At 41.4% G+C, this 21,565-nt stretch overlaps 1 protein-coding gene across 11 annotated transcripts in view; it reads left to right on the forward strand.

The window, feature by feature from the left end:
• The first annotated feature begins 2,385 nt into the window (after positions 1 to 2,385).
• The window catches only part of REV1 (REV1 DNA directed polymerase), a 92,303-nt gene continuing 73,123 nt past the window's right edge, over positions 2,386 to 21,565 (forward strand). For 2 of the 11 annotated variants that reach the window (XM_023618562.2, XM_070236090.1), the window contains exons 1-3: positions 2,958 to 3,150; positions 12,386 to 12,606; positions 12,838 to 13,001. Coding sequence is in view for 2 of the 11 variants with exons in the window: in XM_023618564.2 (XP_023474332.1) it covers positions 3,126 to 3,150 (25 nt within the window). In the remaining 9 variants the exon portion in view is untranslated. Of the gene's footprint in view, positions 2,788 to 2,927; positions 3,151 to 12,385; positions 12,607 to 12,837; positions 13,002 to 21,565 lie in introns of those variants that run through there. The other 9 variants (XM_023618563.2, XM_070236089.1, XM_023618561.2 and 6 more) reach the window with 5 other exon arrangements.

Consider the following 21,565-nt stretch of genomic DNA (forward strand, 5'->3'; position numbering starts at 1 on the left):
CCGAATGCATGTCATAACTAATTGTTGAATCATCCTGAATTTGTGACCATGTCATTTAAAAATAGATTGATACACCTGTCCATGGTCTTTTTTTACTCTGTAAAAACAGACAATACGTTTAGAAGAATCAAGTCTTGGTAAGCCAATTCTGGTCCCAACTTCCTTTCTAAGTGTCCGTGGGCTTCTGCTCATTCTTCCTTGGTATTATTTCATCTTTCAGCGTAATGTGCTGAATGCCTTACAACAATCAGCACTGTCGCTCTTTCCTGCGAGTAAATCACATGAGTTAGTGTGTATATACCACCCAAGGGACTTGAGTACAAACCTCTGTTCTTTAATGGTTTCATGTTCTTATTTTCTGTTTTTGCTATTTGAGAGACTAGATGTGGATGTTTCCAAGAAAAGTTTACTGTAGATACAGAGGTTAAAGGATAGTACAGGTATGATCTTATCCAGGGCTGTCCCTACAAGGGTCAAGAGTCTACATTTTCGTAGGCTCCTTGAGATGTCAGTAATGATGGAAATTTCAAAACTGACTTTTTTTTGAGGAATATTAGCCCTGAGCTAACATCTGCTGCCAATCCTCCTCTTTTTGCTGAGGAAGACTGGCCCTGAGCTAGCATCCCTGCCTATCTTCCTCCACTTTTTACGTGGGATGCCTACCACAGCACGGTTTGCCCAGCAGTGCCATGTCCGCACCCGGGATCCCAACTGGTGCACCCCGGGCCGCCGAAGCAGAGCGTGTGGACTTAACCGCTGTGCCACCAGGCAGGTCCCCCCAAAATGAATTTTAATGAAGTTCAAAAAAGAGGAATAAGGTACAGTGCCCCAAAGCACTCCTCCAAGTGTGGGAGTCAGAGTGGCCATGTCAGTTGCCCTCCCCAAAGACTGGAAGAGTCCTCATGAGAACAAATGGAAGTAAGTGAATGAATGAATGAATGAATGTAGGTGACTGGATAAAACTGAAATAAAAGGCTCTTCAGACAGTGTGTAATATATTATGGGTTAGCATAATACAAAATGTTCTAGAATGGGCAAAAAAGAAAGGAAAACTTTGGCCAAATCGTTTGTACCCAGGATTCTAGAGTTGGTACATGTTTTACATACCTTTCGTCTCTCTTTTTATTCTATTTTATCTAGAGAGCAATGTGACGTTTTTTCCTCCTTATTAGGAGGAAAAACTAGTAGGCAGTAGGAGGCAGTAGGAGGCTGCCTACTGGTTTGCACTAAAATGGAGTTAATACCATCTTACTATATTCTATAAAGCTGTTGCCAAGGTCAGTTAGTTCGATGTTTGTGTGTTTATTTCTTGAGAAAATACAGAAAAAATAAAACCTTTGACTTGAGTAGAAGAGAGTGGGAAAGAAAATTGAAATACAATGGTACATTTCCTGTAGAGTTCACAGGTTATATTTCAATTTGAAAATTGAGTTTTGCCATTTCTTGTTAATGGAATACTGCCATTTAGAGACATGCATTTAAAAATAAACACAATTAATAAGGGGTTGCCACTGTTTCACTGTGGCATCTCAGCTGATGATAGCTTGATGTTGTGCTTGGCAACTGCCTGTGAGCCCGTTAAAATTACAGCATTTGTATTAAATTATGACGTCTCAGAAAAGCATGCAACCTGATTTTGCTGAGAGACAAGAATACCGATGTTGAAGTGCATTTATAAAAGTCTATAAAATGGCAAAAATGAAAGGGCTCGAAAAAAGAAACGTCATTGGAATAGTCTCTGAATTACCAGTAAACAAGTCCCAGCTCTACAAAATCAGTTTTCAAGAGAGTACCGATTGTTTCCTAAGTACTGTACTTGCAAACTCTTCAAGTACCTTAAGTAAGGGAATAAGGAAAAAAGTGTGCAGGCGATGCACGGAGGTTCGCTTCATGTTTGTGCATTACAACGATAAAGACTATTAATAGTCTCTATCTCCGGGATCTCTTGGCAAACCAACACTTCCAAGAGGGGGAAAATGGTCCTTACGGAACAATTGTCTTTTGCCGGAAGGCCCTCAATTAAAATTGTATTTAAGCATACATAATACACGATATTTTTTTTACATTAGTAGGAAATTGCTTTCGCGTGTAACCCCAGAGCTGCAAGTGGGCCGGGATACCTGCCGTGGGTTTACGAATATCCAGGTGCAATCCAGGGTGGGCACTCATAGGATGGGGAATGAATGGTGTCTGTGCCCCTGCGGGAGCTGGCAATGAATCCCTTGAACCCATGATGCAGTGTTCATTCCCACTAACCTACGTGGGCCATGATTCTCGGTTGCTCTTTGACATAGGAAATTGTCAGTTCCTGTGTGTCTCTTTCTCCACTAGATGTCACTGTCAATCAATCGCTTGGACAGGGACCCGTGTGTTTTACGCATCTTCAGACAGTACCAGGTTTCAAGCATGGTCAGTCTTTGCACTTGTGTCCTCCCGGACTGGGGTATCCAGACCGGGGCGAGGCGGGGGCGGCGGGGACTAGCTGAAGCGAGGGCAGCGCTCGGTCCGAGGCAGCGACCAAGGCGCCAGGAGCCGAGCGGGAGCCTGGCAGGTCGTGGGGTTGCGGGCGATCCGCGCGCTGCAGAAGGCGGGCCCGCGCCGCGCTCCTCGTCGCCCCCGCGAGCGAGACGGTCACGTGCCGCGGAGGCGCGGCCCGCTGCGGGCGGTGGCAGAGAGGAGGGCGTGGCCGGGGAGGGGCGGGCCAGCAGGCGCGGAGCTCTGAGGCGCCGCGCCTGTCGTTCGGGGTCGCCCGGGCAGGGCGCGAGCGGAGCGGTTGCGCCGCGCGGGGTGAGTGCGAGCCGGGGCGGGGACGGCCGCTCCGAGCCGCGCGCGCAGAGCAGGCCAATGCGGGCGGGGAGGCGCGGGGGAGGGGCCAGGGAGCGCGCGCCCGCCGGAGGGGGCGGGGCGGAGCGGCGGCGCGCGCGCCCGCCGAGGGGGGAGGGGCAGGAGAGCGCGGCGCGCGCAGGGCCGGCCGCCGTGAGCGTGGGGCGAGCGTGGACCGCGGCGCGGCACGGCGGTGCGGCTTCTTCCCCCGGCTGTCCTCCTGGGCCCCCGGCGAGGGCGCTGTGCAGCGACGGTGGCGGCGCCGGGGCCCGTGAGGCCGGAGGAGGCCGCCGTGCCCGGGCATGGTGGTCTGGGGCAACGCGGAAGGTGAGCGACCCCCGGGCCGGCGGCGGGAGTGGGGGAGGGGCGGGACCGGACACGCGTCTGCCGAGGCGCCGCAGACCCGCCCGGCGGCGGCCGGAGCGCGGGCGGCCTGAGCGGGGCGGGGGAGGGCGCGCCGGCCCGGTCCCCGCGGGCCGTCCTCTCGCGGCGTGGGCGGCCCGCGGCGCCCCGAGCGCGGCAGCTGCCGGGTTATGTAACGCGTGACCTCCCTTTCCCCCTCCGCCATGGCGCCGCCGCCCCCGCCGCCCGCACTCCGAGGCGCGGGCCGACCTCGCGCCCGCGGCCCTTTCCTCCGCGCTCCCCGCGCCCGCCGGCCTCCGCCAGCTCGTTCCTCCTGCGCTGCGCCTCGCCGGCCATTCGGCCCGGGGCCATTCATTCCCGCGCGCGTTCGGCCGGCGCTGCCTCGGGCGCTGCGGGCTGTCGGCCCGGCTGAGCGCTGGTGGTCTCCGCCCGCTTCCCGCCGCGATGTCCCCACTCCCCGGGCCCGGCGTGGGGAGGAGTATCTGAAGGCGATTTTCATTCACTTATTTTCCTGGTCACTCATCTGTTGCCTTAATGTGCAGGGCACCTTTCCCCAGCTGTCCTTACAGGTGCCCCTTTCACACTTTACTCACTGTTAAAATGATTCAGCTCCTGTGTAGGCGCAAAGGGGCATTTCCTTATCTATTTCACTGCTCTTACTACCTAAACCCCGTTTGTAAAGAAATACTTTAATATATCTTAACTCACTCCCCTTTGTTGCAGCTGGTGTAAGTCCTGTTTCTGTCTTCCACGTTTTCTCGGGTCATGTACAGAGTGGAAATGATGTCGTTTAGGTGAAGATAGTGTAGACTAGCGTATACCTTAAAAGGACTTGTAACTGACTGCTAAGGACTTGATGTACTTCGCGTAACAATTCTTAGTTCTTGGTGTGTGCCTGGAGTCCGGCGTCTCCACCGCAGTCTTCGAGAGTTAGCCCTTTCCTCTCTAGGTCGGGGAGGACGCGCCGGAGCCTGGCTTCTTCCTGCGGAGAGCGCAGTAACCCGTGCTGGGGGGCTGCCGTCTGCCTGCTTTCCAAACTTCTGCTCTCTGCTTTCCCATCTCTGCTCAGTCTCGTCTTAGCCAGTGCTAGTGCTGCTGGCATGTCTTTCCCTCCCTCTCTTTTCTGCCCTGGCCTCTTCGAAGCTCTCCTAAAGTCCCTCTTCCAGGAGTCCTTCTCAGGACTGCGAATATCTCCTCCATTCAATTCGTAGGCTGTTTATTTGCCAGTTTTCATGTGTTATCAATCATCTTTTTACCCATATTCTCTCTTTCCTGACTTATCTTGTAGGTCTCTTGAGGGCAGAGACTGTACCGACCTCCTTTTGTTATAGAACTTTACTCCTATTTTATAGTGAACAATGCATATTTAAGATTTTTCTTCTATAGAGGTGGTAATCACTCCTTTGGGATTAATTTTTATGAAATCTCAAGTAGAAAGTAATTTTTCAAAATAATGTGTTTGTTGATGTAAGATGACTCCATTTTTCCCACTCCCAGCCTCAAAATTCAAATTCTGCGTAAGAGAAAGGAAAGAAAAGAAAGCAACAAGCTGGTCATTAATAATAGGTTAGGAAGACTGCGTATAATATATATTTGATACTTTTTTCTTTGCTGCTGTAGGAGAAAGACAAGAACTTTGGAGTTAGATGTAAATTTAAATTCTGGCTCTGCCCATTGTTAGCTGTGTGGCCTTGGACAATTTTAAGTAATGTCTCTGATTGTTTTCATCATTTGTAGAATGAAGACGTCATTTCCTACCTTGGGTAGCTGAGGATTAAATGAGTTCTTAAATGTAAAGAATCGAGTGAGTCCCTGGTGCACAGCGGTGCTCAGTAAATAATATTCTCTTTGTATTCACAATTCACAATCTAGAATGAGCCAGGATGTACTGAAGACAAAGCATGAGAAGCTAGCTAATCAGAAGAGGTGATGGGTACCTCTTCTTGTCTCTAAATAAATGAGTGAGCCCTAAACTAAAGAGTAGTAAAGCTCTTTCTACTTCTCAAGAATGTACGAGTGTATGTGGCATTTTATAAATCATAGAGTATATTAAACAGAACATTTAAATGAAGGAAATACCTTTTAATCTGTTTTCCCTTTAATAGGAACCAACTGAATAATAATAATAATTCAATAATAACCAACTGAAGCATTAACATGGATATAAAAAAAATCTCTAATTTTTTTTTAAAGTCAAGTTAGGAATAGGGGATGAGGGAAGGAGAAATATGAAAAAAGACTTTTTTAGAGACAATTAGGTTGCATGCTCTTCTTTTAGTATCTCATCTACTTGTAAACAGTGCATCAGTCCTAGTCTAAGTTCCAACTCTTAGACTGTTGTAACGGTGCTCTACCTGGTATCTCTTGCTCTCTTCCTGTCTGATCCCCACATAACAATCACAGCAGTCTTGTTAAAGACAAGGCATATTACCACTCTCTTGCTCAAAATCCTCCAAAAGCTTCCTGCCCCTAGGACTCCTTACCCCAGCCCATCAGAGCATGACATGATTTGACAGCTGTCAATTCTGACTTCACCTTTTACCACATGACTCCTCATGGCTCTGCCCCAGTCCCATGCTCCTTTTGTCATTTCTTGAACAAATGAAATTGTTCCTACCATAGGGATGTTGTACTTGCTATCCCTTTAGGTGGGCCCCCCCTTCCTCCTGTGGTTATCTTGCCTTTGCATGTTCTGTTTGCTGCTCAAATGTCATCACCTCAGAGAGGGCTTCTCTGACCCCTAAAGTGGAAGCCAGCCCCTCCCTCTGTCACTTGTGGTTCTTTCATTTTGCTTTATTTTTCTCCATGACATTTACTACTAGGCGAGGATACACTCTTCCCTTATTTGTCAGTTTCCCCCATTAGCCTTGTTTGCTCCCAGGCCTTTCCCCGACCATAGGGCAGAGGCTGTGTCTGACTTGTTGACAGCTCTATCCCCAGTACTAGAGCTATGCCTGGCACAGAGGACGCTCTCAATAAAACTTGTTGAATGATTAATGGTGTAGTTGATTTCAGCATTGGCTCTGGAGTTAGACAGCCTGAGTCAGGATCCGGGCTCCTACCATTTAGTGGTTGTGTGGCCTTGGGCAAGTTAATACTTGTGGTTCCTTGGTTTGCTCATCTGTAAGATGGTGACAATAATAATACCCCGTAGGATTATGGTGAATAATAATTGAGTGAATATATGTAAAGTGCTTAGAACAGGGTTATTTTATAGTTTTTAAAAGCAATATTTGACATTAGCTTGGAGTATTCACTTAGGATTTTGTGTTTTTGCATGAGATAAAGGTGGGATCATTGAATTTTATGTTTATTACTTTGCTGAATTTTTTTGACTACCAAAGTTATGTTTGTGGAACTCTTTTTTAAAATAAATAGATTTTTGTGGATGTCTAGAATGGATTAAAAAATAAACTGCTGAGAATGGTGACCGGTATTTGGTCTTAACGTGTAAGTCAGCTTTTTTATTCTTAGAGTCTGTAGAAGATGCTAAGAGTGATTATCTCAACAGCCACCCAGCGGAGTGGCTTTTATATATTTCTCTTTGAAGTTCAGCTGGAGATGTGATTGTGATGATGAAAGGAGTTGCTGTAAGCTGAAGACAGGAAAATCCTTGAATACCCAGTTGAAGTATGAGTCTTGTAGTATTTGGAAAAGGAGAGATGTTTTATCATTTTTAGTGTGTTCAATTTCTGCCTGCTTTTATTATCTGTTTTCCCCCCAAATTGTATTTGGTTCTTAATTAGAGCTTATAGTAACTGAGCTGTATTTCATGCCTTCTTTTTTCTTTCTGTTCTTCTTTTGATAGTGTGGTTTTGCTTTTTCTTTAGCATTTACAGAAATAGGAGAGAATTGATGGGGACAAACAATCGCTTTGTAATAATAGATACTTTGAGCTAATGCAATTTGAATTATTCTTAGAAGCTAAGATTCTGCCTCTGGTCACTGCACTTGCGTGATAACCAGTTATTTTTACTTAGTCCACTTATCTTTAGTAAAATGCCTCTCTGTAGGAACATTATGTTTTGTTTTATTTCTCAATCTGAACTTTAACCAATGGGATCCTAAACTTTGGGCCTTAAACTTAAAGGAAAAAAATCAAAATACTTGTTCACTGTGTACATTTGTTCCGAAATTTAATAAGAATTGCTAAATTATTGAATACTTACTGTGTGTCAGGCTCTTTGTTAAGGCAGTGTCTCATTTAATATTTACAACTACCGTATCAGGTAGGCACAGTTATAAAGACACAGACTTAGAGAGATGATGTTACTTGGGCAGGTCACACGTGTAAGAGCGGAGCCAGCATTTCACTCTCCTTCCATCTGATTCCATCACCCAAGGTCATAACCACTTTGCTACGTGCGTAAAAACAGAGTTTCTGTTTGGAAACTTGCCGTTATGTTTTATCATGTTATTTGTATGTGTTCCTCTTAACTACTGACAGTTTCATCATCGATGGTGGCTAAGTTTTTTTTGGATTTAACTACTACTGCACTTAAATGCCTGTATAGTCTCTAGGCGTGAAACATTTTAACAGGCTGATGATAATGCAAAATCATTTATTTTTTTTCTCATTCTTATTAAAACTTATTAAAAATAAGTCAAACATCATGTGTGTCATGGTAGGTCAGCTTTGTAAATAGTTTGAAACGGTTTTGCATATAATAGATGTGGTGCATCAGATTCAAGAAAACATGAATGTCTTTAAATTGGCTTAAGGCTAAAAGAAGTTTAAGGCAGGAAGTAAATACTTAAAAATTCATGATAGATTAATGATGGTGGAGCAAATCTTTGTAAGTAATAAGTGAGGAGGAACACATTGGTGTTTTGACATGTACTTCTGAGACTTTTAAAACTTGAAGAATGTCTAAATTATGAGTTGTTGATTTCTCAACACTTCAGATTCAGAGTGCCAGTGCTAGAGTGAATCGTATAGATTGAACAGGCCATGCCTTTATATTTTCTTGGAAGAAATTGAGACCAGAGAGTCAATTGACTGATGAAGAAGAGAAATAGGACTAGAACCTGGGGATTTCTTTTGGACTGGAAGGCCATATTTTCTTCCTACACTAACCCCCTTCGTCACCCAGGGAAAGACCAATGTATGCTTTTAGTATCTTATGTTCTCGAGGGTAGAGAATTGAAGGATATATTCTTGTAAATTTGCGATTTAAAATTTTGAGGGTTTTTAAAAAATCATTGGCTTTAAAGTTATAGAAAAAATTCTTGTCCTCTGTAATGCAATTAGAAATTATGCTTTCTCATATAGGCAGGTAGCCGCTATCTGTACATAGGATGGTTTGAGAAATCTTTTGAGGACTACTCTGGCCTTGTGGCTTTATGCTTGATTTAAAAGGTAAGGTAGGGATAGGCCAAAAAAGTTGGTTATGATGTGGATAGTTATTTTACTTGAACCTAGTATCAGAGTAACCAAAATGTTGCTTATTGGCATCAATCATTCCTGATGGTAACCAAGGCTCAGATGAGCTCTTTGTAGGTCTAGTCAGAAAATAATAGCTGAATCTTCTGTTTTCTAAACTCCATCATTTCTACACTTGAGATTACTACTTACTACTTGTGATTTAGGCACTAGTCTTAATTATGTAATTGAAATTATGATTTAGATTCCTTGCTTTTTAAAATGCTTTTCATCAGAGTTCTGAATTTTATAGGCTCTATTTCTTGATGACTTATTATTGACTATTTTCAGCCTTTTAAAAAATTTAAGCTGGACGATCCTGAATTTTAAAAATATCTTAACAGTTTCTTCTTTATATTTTTGACAGCATAACCGAAAAAGTCCTTTACTTTTTGTAATGCTTTATGCCTTAAAAAGTGCTTTCACTTGACTTTTTCTCGTTCAGTTTCCATAAAAAAAGTGCTTTCACTTGACTTTTTCTCGTTCAATTCCCGTAAGAGTCCCTAGAAGAGAGGTAGGACAGTAGATGGTGTTTTACAGCTGCACTGTGATTCTGGCACTAACTACGCAGAGTGAGGGCAGACGTCATAGGTGAGGGCACAGTCCACAAAATTCCCCTCACTTCAGATACCAGCTGCGAGCTCCAGGCCTTCCAGGCCACCTGCACTCCTCACCAACTGGCTACAAATTTGGGAGTTCCCACTACCCCCTTAGATGTGGTAGTTTGCTAGAATGAGTCACAGAATTCAGGAAAGTGCTATATTAGCAATTACAGTTTTATTGTAAAGGATGCAAATCAAGACCAGCCAAAAGAAGAGATACCTGGAGAGAGGTCTGGGAGGGTCCCAGACATGAAGCTTCCATGTCCTCAGGACATGTCATCCTCCTGCCCCAACAAAGTGTGATTACCAACCAGGGAAGCTCACGCAAGCCTCAGCATGCAGAGTTTTTATTGGAATTTTATTACATTGCCATGATTGATTGAATCATTGGCCACATGGTTGAATTCGGTCTTCAGCCACCCTCATCTTCCAGGAGGACAGGCTGATATCAAATGTGGCTCAAAGTCCCAACCCTCTATTCACGTGGTTGGCCTTTCCAGTGTGGCCAGGCCCATCCTCCAGTGGGAGTCACCTGTTAATTTAAAAGATGTGGTCTTAGGGAACCCACCATGGATCGAAAAGAACTCATCAGTTGTGAAATTCCAAGGGTTGAGTCTTCTTCTCCGGAACCAAGGACAAAGGCCAACAAGATTCTTTGTTATACAACAGTAGCAGAAGTGAGAACAGACACTTGCCCAATTGTGGCAGTTGAAACTAGAACACATCTGTATCGTGGTAGTCCAGTGATCTCCGTTATACTAAAAAGTGTAATAGATTGCATTTGAATATATTTATGTATGGAGAATGATTGCCTTCTGTTGAAAATTACAACATTTTATCAATAGAATATTTAAAACCTGGGTTGATGTTCATTTGAGTCAAATATTTTATTTACTTAAATTGTGTTGTAGGTAGGGTTATAAATGACATACTTTTTGATATTTTAAAAGCTCGATAATTTTGGCTGTAAAAAGTTTGATTTTTGGTATTTCTTTTGAATTGATAATTTTAGACTTAGGTTATTACTACTGTTAAGTGAAAGGAAATCTGCACCTCTGAAGTGAGATTTTTGTTAGTGAGGTGGAGGTGTTTATAATGTATTTGTTATTAGAGTTGTAAAATGTTTTAGTAACTTAATTGCATTTTGAATTTTAGCTCTCCAGCTGAAGTTAAGCTGTTCAAGTTTATGATGTTGAAGGTTAATAGTGTTCTTTTGTGTATTGTTTATGTTCAATAGAAAATCTTATTTCTGATTGTCACTTAAAGGTTATGTTATATTCTCTTGGAACTCATTGAATGTTTCCCAGAAATAGAATCTATTACTTAAGGTATAGAGTGCTAAATAAACAGTTACATTGAAAAAGACTTCTGGTGTCTTTTGAAGAATATGGCATCTCCTTAGAATGTCATATCATCTTAAAAAGTAGTAGGGTTTTTGTTGTTGGTGTTATTTTTATTATATGATAGGAAATTCTTGGCATGAAGCAAGGGGAAAAAAGCCAAGAAGATAAAAGTAGTGGCAATTTCTTAAACATTCTCCTCCCTTTATTTTCACTTGGAGTTATGCTTAACATAAGGATTTGAGAGAAAACCGTATTTTTGAATTGTACTTACTCAGAGGAATTTGTTTTTAGTTGTATGTCGTAATATATGCCAGTTTACCCTGTGAGTTTGCAGATGCAGTGCCGTGTGTGGATAGAATGCACAAGATCAGGGCTTCTGCTAAGACAGATTTGTAGATCTTGGTGGAGGTTAGGCTCAGGAGCTGGAACCTTTCCCTGTCTGTGTGCAGCCATCCTCAGCCCCCGTCATTTACATATGCAAATTTATGCTTCCTTTCCGAACTTTTACAAAGTAGGGTTCAAATTTCTCAGTGTGATAATCAGGGTCTTTTGTTGTATTTGCTCAGCTACCTAATTAGTTCATCTGTCCCTGCCTCTGTCCGTGAGTCAGTGTCAGAATGTGGCCTAAACAGCTTTCTTTTTTCTTTGTTTTTGCTCATGAATTCCTTCCTGAAATCCTCCCCTCACCTCGTCCTGCCGTTAAAATCTGACCCATTGTTCTCAGCTCAGACCTGCCTCTTCATTGGAGCCTTCTTGGGTCTCTTTCCAACATGAGATTTACTGCTGTTTTTTCTGCATTTATTGCTTTTTGTCAGTGCCTCTAATATAGGCTCTTGTATGTAGTTTTATGCAAATCTTTGTTATTTAATAGATAATTTTGGTTTATGGTTTATACTTACTTTACTCACCTTGAAAGCTACGAATTATAGTAAATGTTCAGTGAATATGGAGTAAACTACTGAATCAGACCTGGAATCTTGGGGGAGACAGAGTGGGAGGTACAGGACAGGAGAGATCTTATTACCTGTAATTTAATCAAGACCTTCAACTAGTGAGTTGCATTTACAGTAGTCCCCCCTTATTTGTGATTTTGCTTCCCATGGTTTCAGTTACCTGTGGTCAACAGCAGTCTGAAAATATTAAATGGAAAATTCCAGAAATAATTCATAATTTTTAAGTGGTGAGCCATTCTGAGTAGCACAAGGAAATCTCTTTCTGTCCCACCCGGGACGTGAATCATCCCTTTGTCCACTGTATCCACGCTGTATACACTACTTGCCCATTAGTTGCTTAGTAGCCGTCTGGTTATCAGATCAACTGTATCACAGTGCTTGTGTTCAGGTAACCCTCATTTTACTTAATAATGGCTCCTCAGAAGGGCAAGAGTAGAGATGCCAGCAATTCAGCTATGCCGCAAAGAAGCTGTAAATTGCTTTCTTTAAGTGAAAAGGTGAAAGTTCTTGACTTAATAAGGAAAGGAAAAAAAATCGTATGCTGAGGTTGTTAAGATCTGTGGTAACTTTTATTATAGTATATTGTTATAATTGTTCTATTTTATTATTTTTGTTAATCTGTTACTCTACCTAATTTATAAATTAAACTTTATCATAGGTATGTATGTATAGGAAATAATAGTGTATATATAGGGTTCAATACTATTCGCCATTTCAGGCATCCACTGGGGGTCTTGGAATGTGTCCCCCTCAGATAAGGGGGACTGCTGTACTCATGTTGTGAAATTCTTTCTACTTAGTGCATGTTGTAGCAACATTCTTTCTACTCAGCATAGTCTCATTACCTCTGAACTTCTCTGTACTTGTTTCTGTTCTCAGTTATCACTCTAGATACACTACAGGCAAAATCAGTCATTCTAAGAGTATGTGCTCAGACCCACTACGTCAGCATTACCTGGGACCTTTTTAGAAATGCAGATTCCCAGCCCCACTCCAGACCTCCTGAATGAGAAACTTTGGAGTTGGGGCCCAGCAGTCTGTTTTAACAGGCCCTCCAAGTGATTTGGATGCATGCTCAAGTATGAGAACCACAGCTCAAGGTACAATCTACTTTTCTTTGATATTCCTCCTTTATTCTCCAGCTAAGTTCTGTCCCTGTTATAAACTTTTGTTTGGCTTTTGGACTCCTTGATTTACTGCCACCTTGAACTTTTCTACAGATAATCATTTGGCTTTCCTGTGAGAATATGCCACTTCTCCTTACTGAAGATCACTGGCTTTTTATTCCTTCTTCTATCACCTCCAGAACGTTCTTTTATTTTCCTTTGTAGCTTGATCCCTTTTGGACATGCAGACGCTGAGATTTGTGTGGAACTTCCTAGCGGAGATGTTTAATAAGCTGTTGGCCCATGTAGTTTGGAGTTCAGGAAGTCAGGAGGAGGTGAAGGTGTTTGGAAACCAGTTAATTTCACTGCACTCCGGAAACCCAGAGAAGGTGGTTCTTTTACTTTATTAAAACAGTGTTTTCATTTCTTTTCTCTCCCTTCTATGGAAATTTGTAATTACAGGGAAGAAAATTATTAGTAATTCGTTTAGAATGCCTCCTTCAGCTTATATTCAAATGACTGATTTGTTAAATCAGTCATCTTTTTATATTTTTGTTATGAATAACCAAGAAGATAAGAGAGAGAAAATTTTATTATAGTGAATTGTTTGGGATAGAAACTTTTAATAAAATCAACCTCGAATTGGGACATTGCAAATATTTGTTACACATTTTCGGCTTTAATATATTCAGATATTTTTCTTATACATCTTCTTGTTTGTCTCTCTTTTTATATTTCTGTAGTTTGTTTAAATATTGGCTCTAAATCATGGTGTTAAAATGCTGAAATGTACTTACGTTTGCTAGGGTACAGGCTAAGCTGCTGTAACGGAGACTTCAAAACACAATGATGCAAACAATAATGAAGTTTTTCTCTCTCCTGTAATAGTAGGTGGGCAGTTCACCGTGGGCGAGTGACTTCTTTCGTTTTTTTTCTTTTTTAGCTTATTCAGGGTCCCAGGTTCCTTCGGTTTTCTTAGCCATCCCTTGGGTATTGTCCTCCTCCTTATGGGTGAGCCAAGTTACCTCACAGTTGCATTCCAGAAAAAGAAGTAAACAGCTTCCTTTAAGAATATGGCACAGATTTTTGTAGACATTACTCTGCTCACATTCCATTGGCCAGAACTTAGTCACATGGCCACTCCCGATTTTAAAGGAGCCTCGGAAATATATTTTCTAGTGGGCAGCTCTGCTCCCCACTAAGAGGGGTGGGAGAGGTGTTCTGTAACTAGAAGAAAGAAAGGGAGAATGAATTCTGGAGGGCAAAATACTCCAGAGTTTGGGACTTCAAAGACCACTCTTACTTCTGACACCAACTGCAAGTTTGGGGATCCCCAAGACCACCCTCAAGTTCAGTAATTCACTAGAAGGACCCAGAACTCTTGAAACTCCCATTGTACTCATAGTTAAGATTTATTCCAGTGAAAGGATACAGATTAAAACCAGCCAGGGGAAAAGGTGTATGGGGCACACAGGAGAGTTCTGTGTGTGGAATTTCCAGTTGTCCTCTCCTGCTGGAGTCTGGGACTGCGCTAACTTCTGGCAATAAAGAGTGACAATACAAAGTAATGCCAACTGGGGAAGCTCACCCAAGCCTTAGTATCCAGAGTTTTTACTGGAGTTTGGTCATATAAATATGGTTGACTGCCCACATGGGTCTCCAACCCCTCCGGAGGTTGATAGTGCATGGCCCAAGGCCTCTACCATAAATCACATTGTTAGACTATGTGGAGTGGCTCATAGGTAGAGGATTCTAGTAGGTACACCAAGAGCTTTTACCAGGTAGAACATTCTGGGGGCTTAGAGATCGCTTCCCAGAAACCAAGGGCAAAGGCTAGACCTCTCTTTTTAGTAAGGTTAATTCTTTAGTATATAGCCACGTTTGGCCTGCCTGCTCCATAGATGTATTGTGAAGATACACAGTAGATGTAAAGACCCCTTTGAAAAATAAAGGCACTACGGAAATGTAAGATATTACTAGTGGTGTTTTTAAATTTAAAGAATTTAAGTGTTGAAAATTTAAGGAATACGGTCATGTGCCACATAACGATGTTTTGGTCAACAAGGGACTGCATATACGACAGTGTCCTGTAAGATTGTTACCATACAGCCTAGGTGTGTAATAGCGTATAATACCTGGTTTGTGTAAGGACACTCTATGATGTTCGCACAGCAACAAAATCACTTAATGATGCATTTCTCAGAATGTATCCCCATCATTAAGTGACTTACTGAAAGGAAGGAAATACAAAGTGCAGTCAACAGGTGAACTTTCTAAAAAATGGTGAGGGGCCGGCCTCATTGTCAAGTGGTTAAGTTCATGCGCTCTGCTGCAGCAGCCCCAGGTTTCGCCGGTTCAGATCCTGGCTGCGGACATGGCACCGCTCATCAGGCCATGCTGAGGCGGCATCCCACATAGCACAACTAGAAGGACCCACAACTAAAAGTGTACAACTATGTACCAGGGGGCTTGGGGGAGAAAAAGGAAAAATAAAATCTTTAAAAAAAATAAAAAATGGTGAGAATATGGGTAATTTTCCCCTCCCTTTTTCTGTTTCTTGCATTTTCCCATTTTCTGCAATAAAAGTGTACTACTTTTATAAGTAGACAAGGAAAAACTATTTTTGGAAAGGAACTCCTAGCAAGCCTGACTACTGGCAGCATGACAAAGCAGTGTATAAACACAAGCCACGAACTGGGAGGATAATAGAGAATGTCTCAAGAAAAGATGGAAAGATCAGACTCACTTCTAGAAAGGGCTTATGTACCTAAACCTATAATTTGTTGTTTAGAGAGTGCTGTGTATATTGTAGCCACTGTTATTTGGCTAATTAAAGTTCTTTGAATTCTGTGTTTATTTGGTGTTTGATCGAGATGGTATCATATAGTACAGGAATTGTTTCATTGCAACAGGAAAAAATTGGTATTTGGAAAATGTTTCAGTATACTAAAGGTGAGGAAACCAGGTAAAAAGTGTTAGAAGGGTTCTATTAGGTTAGGAATGATATCTGATCTAAATATTTGACATTTTTATATATTTTTCAGAGATATCTTAAATACATGAGATTTATTATTAGTAGTATTAGTATTTTCTTAGGATGAGAACTATCAGCTTGGTTTAGAATCCCTAAAAGCAAGGATATAGTAAAGACTAGAGCCAGTAGTTGTGCTTCTTGGAAGTTGTTACAAGGGCATAATGCCCTTCATTTGGGTGTCTGAATTTTGTTTTTAATAGCTTGGTGAGAGTCTTTTCAAAGTCAGAACCTGACTCGTTGGTGGGATGGGTCTAGAAGAAGGGTCTACCTCCCTGCGTTGTGAAATTCAAGAATCTCTGTTGTGTTCTTATAGCTTGAGCAATCTGAGAACTAGAGCCTTAGACAGTAATGGTCTCTATGGCTGAATCAAAAGGAAATCTCAAAACAGCTGTATTTTTCTATCTAAATGTTACATAAAAAGCTGTTTATCTTGTGTTAAAGGCTTTGCCATTTAAGGACAAATAAGAGCACATTGGAGCTTTATCAAACCTTCTTAGTGACTATCTGCCTGCACTTCATTTAGTCACTTATCAGGACAGTACTTGGTCCTAGTAAATTAATTCTGCAAACGTCCTCCCACTGTCCTCTCCTCCAAGAAAAAAAATCCCAGATACTGCTGTATGGATTTCTTGGAAAATAGCCTCTTTCCCAGCTTTGTACTCCCACTGAACATCCTAGTTACATCCTTCCCTGTAGCCTGCCAGTCTCTGTGATCCCAGTGGCCTATGGAGTGTTTCCAGTGTCAGAAGTCCTTTTTTATTTTTTTAACTTTCTTTGCTTATTTTTGAAAACTTATCTTATTTAATTTTTAATTGTGGTAAAAAACTTACCATTTTAACCATTAAATGTAGAGTTCAGTGGCATTTAGTATGTTTACATTATTGTGTAACTGTCACCACTATCCATCTCCAGAATGCTTTTCACCTTGTGTAACTGAAACTCTGCACCCATTAAACGATAGCTCCCCATTCCCCCTCCCCCCTGCCTCTGGCAACCACCATTCTACTTTCTATCTCTGAATTTGGCAACTTGATACCTCATATAAGGAGATTCATACAGTTTGTCTTTTTTGTGACTGGCTTATTTCACTTAGCATAATGTCCTCAAAGTTCATCCAGGTTACAGCATTTGTCAGAATTTCCTTCCTTTTTAAGGCTGAATAATATTCCATTTGGATGTGTATACTATGTTTTCTTTATCCATTCATCCATGAGCAGACACTTGGGTTGCTTTCACCTGTCGGCTGTTGTGATTAATGCTGCCATGAACATGGGTCTATAAATATCTCTTCACGACCCTGTTTCCAGTTCTTTTGGGCCTATACTGAAAAGTGGAATTGCTGGATCATATGGTAGTTCTGTTTTTAAATTTTTTGAGGACCCACCATGCTGTTTTCCATAATGACTGCACAGTTTTACATTCCCACCAACAAGGTTCCAATTTCTTCACTTCCTTGCCAACATTTACTTTATGTTGTTTTGATAGTAGCCATCCTAATGGTTATGAGTGGTATCTTATTGTGGTTTCGATTTGCATTTCACTAATGATTAGTTATGTTGAATGTATTTTTGTGTGCTTATCGGCCATTTATATATTCTCTTTAGAGAAATGTGTATTTAAAGTCTTTTGCCTTTTTTTTTTTTTTTGCTGAGGAGGATTCACCCTAACATCTGTGCCAATCTTCCTCTCTTTTGTATGTGAGTCACCACCACACTGTGGCTGCCAACAAGTGGTGTAGGTCCATGCCTGGGAACCAAATCCAGGCCACCAAAGCGGATTGTGCCCAACTTAACTACTAGGCCACAGGGCTGGCCCCTCTTTTGCCTATTTTTTAATTGGTTTATTTTTTATTGTTAAGTCATAGGAGTTCTTTATATATTCCAGACATTAATCCCTTATCAGATGATTTTTTTTCTTTTGAGGAAGATTAGCCCTGAGCTAACTGCTGCCAATCCTCCTCTTTTTGCTGAGGAAGACTGGCCCTGAGCTAACATCCCTACCCATCTTCCTCTACTTTATATGTGGGACGCCTACCACAGCATGGCCTGCCAAGCACTGCCATGTCTGCACCTGGGATCCAAACCGGCGAACCCCGGGCTACTGAAGCGAAAAGTGTGGACTTAACCGCTGCGCCACCGGGCCAGCCCCTATCAGATGATTTTTAAATATTTCCTCCTGTTCTGTGGATGGCCTTTTTACTCAGCTGATTATGTCGTTTTGATACACAGTTTTAAATTTTGGTATAGTAGTCCAGTTTATCTTTTTCTTTTTTTTTTTTTTTTTTAAAGTATTTAACAATTGGCTATGAATCTTTTCTTTTTGTTTTTGCAGGGAAGGATTCACCCTGAGCTAACAGCTGTTGCCAATATTCCTCTTTTGTTTTTCTCCCCAAAGCCCCAGTCCCTGGTTGTATATCCTAGTTGTAAGGGCTGCTGAAGTGGTGAGAGCGCCAGACTTTGACCACTAGACTATCAAGGCTGCCTTTATTTTTTCTTTTGTTATCTGTGCTTTTTTTTTTTTTTTAAGGAAGATTAGTCCTGAGCTAACATCTGCTGCCAATCCTCCTCTTTTTTTTTGCTGAGGAAGACTGGCCCTGAGCTAACATCTGTGTCCATCTTCCTCTACTTTATATGTGGGATGCCTGCCACAGCATGGCTTGACAAGCGGTGCGTGCGTCTGCACCCAGGATCTGAACTAGCAAACCCTGAGCTGCTGAAGCGGAATGTGTGAACTTAACCACTGTGCCACTGGGCCAGCCCCTGTTATCTGTGCTTTTGATGTCGTATCCAAGAAATCATTGCTAAATCCAATGTCATGGAGCTTTTCTCCTATATTTTCTTCTAAGGGTTTTATAGTTTAGGTATTACATATAGATCTTTGATTCATTTTGAGTTAATTTTTGTATATGGTGTAAGATAAGGGTCCAACTTTATTCTTTTGCATGTGGATATCCAGTTTTCCCAGCTTCATTTGTCGAAAAGACTGTGCTTTCCCCTATTAAATGGTCATGGAGAAGTCTTTTTAAATACACATGTCTCTGGGATGTATCACATCTTAAGCCAGTTACTAATCAGTTCCTTAATTGTTAACAGAGAGAGAATTGACAGCTAATTAAACTGAACAAAGAGGCCCTGAAGAAGAAGAGAGATACTGAGTAGCAATATGGGGGCGAGCCCAAGATAGACTTGTTTTATGTCAGCCTTGCCTAGTCTGGGAGGCCTCACGTGGCTGTCTTTGCATTTGTGTCATATTCATGAATTATTATACTACTGTAAAATGCACATTTATTCGTCCGTTGCATATCCATTTATATATTCCAGTTTATTCAGCAACTAGTTCTTAAGTAACTGTTAATTGAAGATAACATAAACCTATATGTGTACATATGACTAGAGTAATGAGACTGAGTAAAAGCCACTCAAAGTCAGTTTCATTACTTAATAGTGAATATACTTTAGAGTTACAGATATGTAACCAACAGATTAATGCTAATGAATATGTATTTGGACATTTTCTGGATATGTAGTGGGAATTTTGCTAGTGTGTGAACTGTTTAGAACCTTATAATGTTAATATTTCTATGGGAAATAGATGAAATGCCACTTTTGCAGAAAATCATTGTTCCTGGTGATTAGCATTCCATGGGTAGGTATTAAAATCCACCAATAATCGTAATAAAGAAGACAGAATGAAGTTCTTTTTAGTGGGATTTGAATAGCCTCTTCAGATGCACATTAGAAGTCCAGAGTGAACTGGTAAATGTTCAGCAAAAGATGAAATAAAGTTAGGAGAAAGTATGCATAAGTAATTTATATATATTTTTTAATAATCGGGTCCTTCGTGAGACTCTTCATAGAATTTTGAACATCTCTGTTAAGAAAATGGAAGAGTCAGGCAATCTTCTGCGTTATAGACATTCGGGTCCCTGAGCTCATTATAGGTACAGCTGCTCTTCCATTTGCCATCAGCTTGCCTCACTTGGCCAGCTGTTATTATATGTTGACACTGGGGGCTGGGCGTGACTGCACTGACAGCCTCTAATTTGGTTGATCTTTATAATTTCATTACTTGAGGGCTAACAGGTAACTTTAGTTTATGGATCTTTCAAGGATTGAGAGAAACATTTCCAGCCCCTTTTATAGAGTCACATTTGGGTACAGAAGAACAGACCCAAATGTCTTTAGATTTAGTTTTTAGTTCATTAGTTTTAGTTTTCAGTCTTTTTCAGTTTGAGCTTTTTTTTTTTTTTCCAAAAGCAATCCTATTCAAACCCCAAATAATCTAAAACTTACAAAAGCAGGGCTGTTAAAATGGAAGTGGGTTTAGCAAGTGAAACATTACTTGCTTGCTATTTTCTCCCCAAATCTGTTTCCACCCTGCCACGTCCACCCTGCATCCAGTTCATGGTCCCACAGGGATTCTACTGAGTACTACTCAGTCTAGCTTTGTTTTATAGGTGAAGGGATGTGAGGCTCTTGGACTCACCCCAAGTCATGTAGCTAGGCAGTGGGAGAACTGAGATTAGAGCCCAGATGTTGTGTCACTAAATCTTATTGCTCTTTCCATTATGTTGTACACCATGGATAGCTTATTTAAAATAACAGTGTTGTGTACTTTATAATCTTCAAAGGGTTTCCACATGTGGTCTCATTTGATTTTCACTCTGTGACCTGGCAGGGTAGATTAGCATAATAGTAGCTAGTGTTTATTGAGGGCATACCTTAAATGCTAGGGATAAGAGTACTTTTGCATATGTGAATTCGTTCTTTATCCATTTTTAAACTCATTTTTAAAAATCCAGTAATTGGCTTCTGCTTTAATGCTGCTAGATAAGGAGAAATCGGTAGATTATTTTAGATTATGCATTATAGTTTCAGAAATGTTTATCACTTTCCTCAAGGTCGCCAAGCACTGTGGAACTAGATTGGGAACCCAGTCTGCAAGAGTTTCGTCTGAAAACTAGAAGGCAATTTTTTTGTTTTTGATGATGATGTTGAAGATTGTTGCTGAGCTAACATCTGTGCCAATCTTCTTCTCTTTATGTGGGATGCCGCCACAGCATGGCTTGACGAGTGGTGCTAGGTCTGTGCCTGGGATACAAACCTGTGGATCCTGGGCCACAGAAGTAGAGCCTGTGAACTTAACCACTATGTCATGGGGCCAGCCCCTAGAAGGCAATTTTTATTTACAAGTCTGGCTTCATAATTGGATGGCTTGTTGATAAAGGGCATTGTCATCTTAGCACGGTGAGTCAAGAGGACATGTTGTAATTCAGAAGGTTGCTTGCAACAGAGATGATGAGAACAAGAAAGTGTGTTATTTCTGAGGGCTGTCTCTCTCCAGCTGTGGTAACCTTCACATATTGCCCTCCTCCATTCTAGGGAAAGTCCTACTTGAAGAAGCAAGTCAGTCTTTTAGAGTGGAGAACTTCTGCCCTGCATGTAGCTTCAGAGGCGTAGGCAGAGCCGCTATTTCAAAGATCCTTCCTGGTTAGCAGAAACCTAAGCCCTGATTGACTTCATGGCACAGCAGTTTCCAAGGATAGGGTTTTAGTTAGCTACTTGCTGAGTTCACACTACAAAGGAAACAAGCACAGTAGTCTTTAGAACCCTCTAAGTGATTTATACTTAATCCTGCCTGTTGTGTGGTTCTTGTTAGCATGGAAAGTGTGTATCATTTGCTAATCTTGTCTGTGTACTGCTTTTGGGGGAAGGAGTGTATCATATTGCTATCTATTAAACAGCACAGAATTTGACTGAATCTTTGGAAAGACATTTTAAAATAAGAGAAATAAAAAATAGGATTAAATATGCTAAGGTATAGTTTGAAATGTTAATATATTGGGGTACACTACACTTGGGACATATTACTACTGCTGTCGTGCCTTATCTCAATATAAATTCATTTTCTTTATTCAAC

Source organism: Equus caballus, chromosome 15, assembly GCF_041296265.1.
Source record: "Equus caballus isolate H_3958 breed thoroughbred chromosome 15, TB-T2T, whole genome shotgun sequence".
Classification (NCBI taxonomy): Eukaryota; Metazoa; Chordata; class Mammalia; order Perissodactyla; family Equidae; genus Equus; species Equus caballus.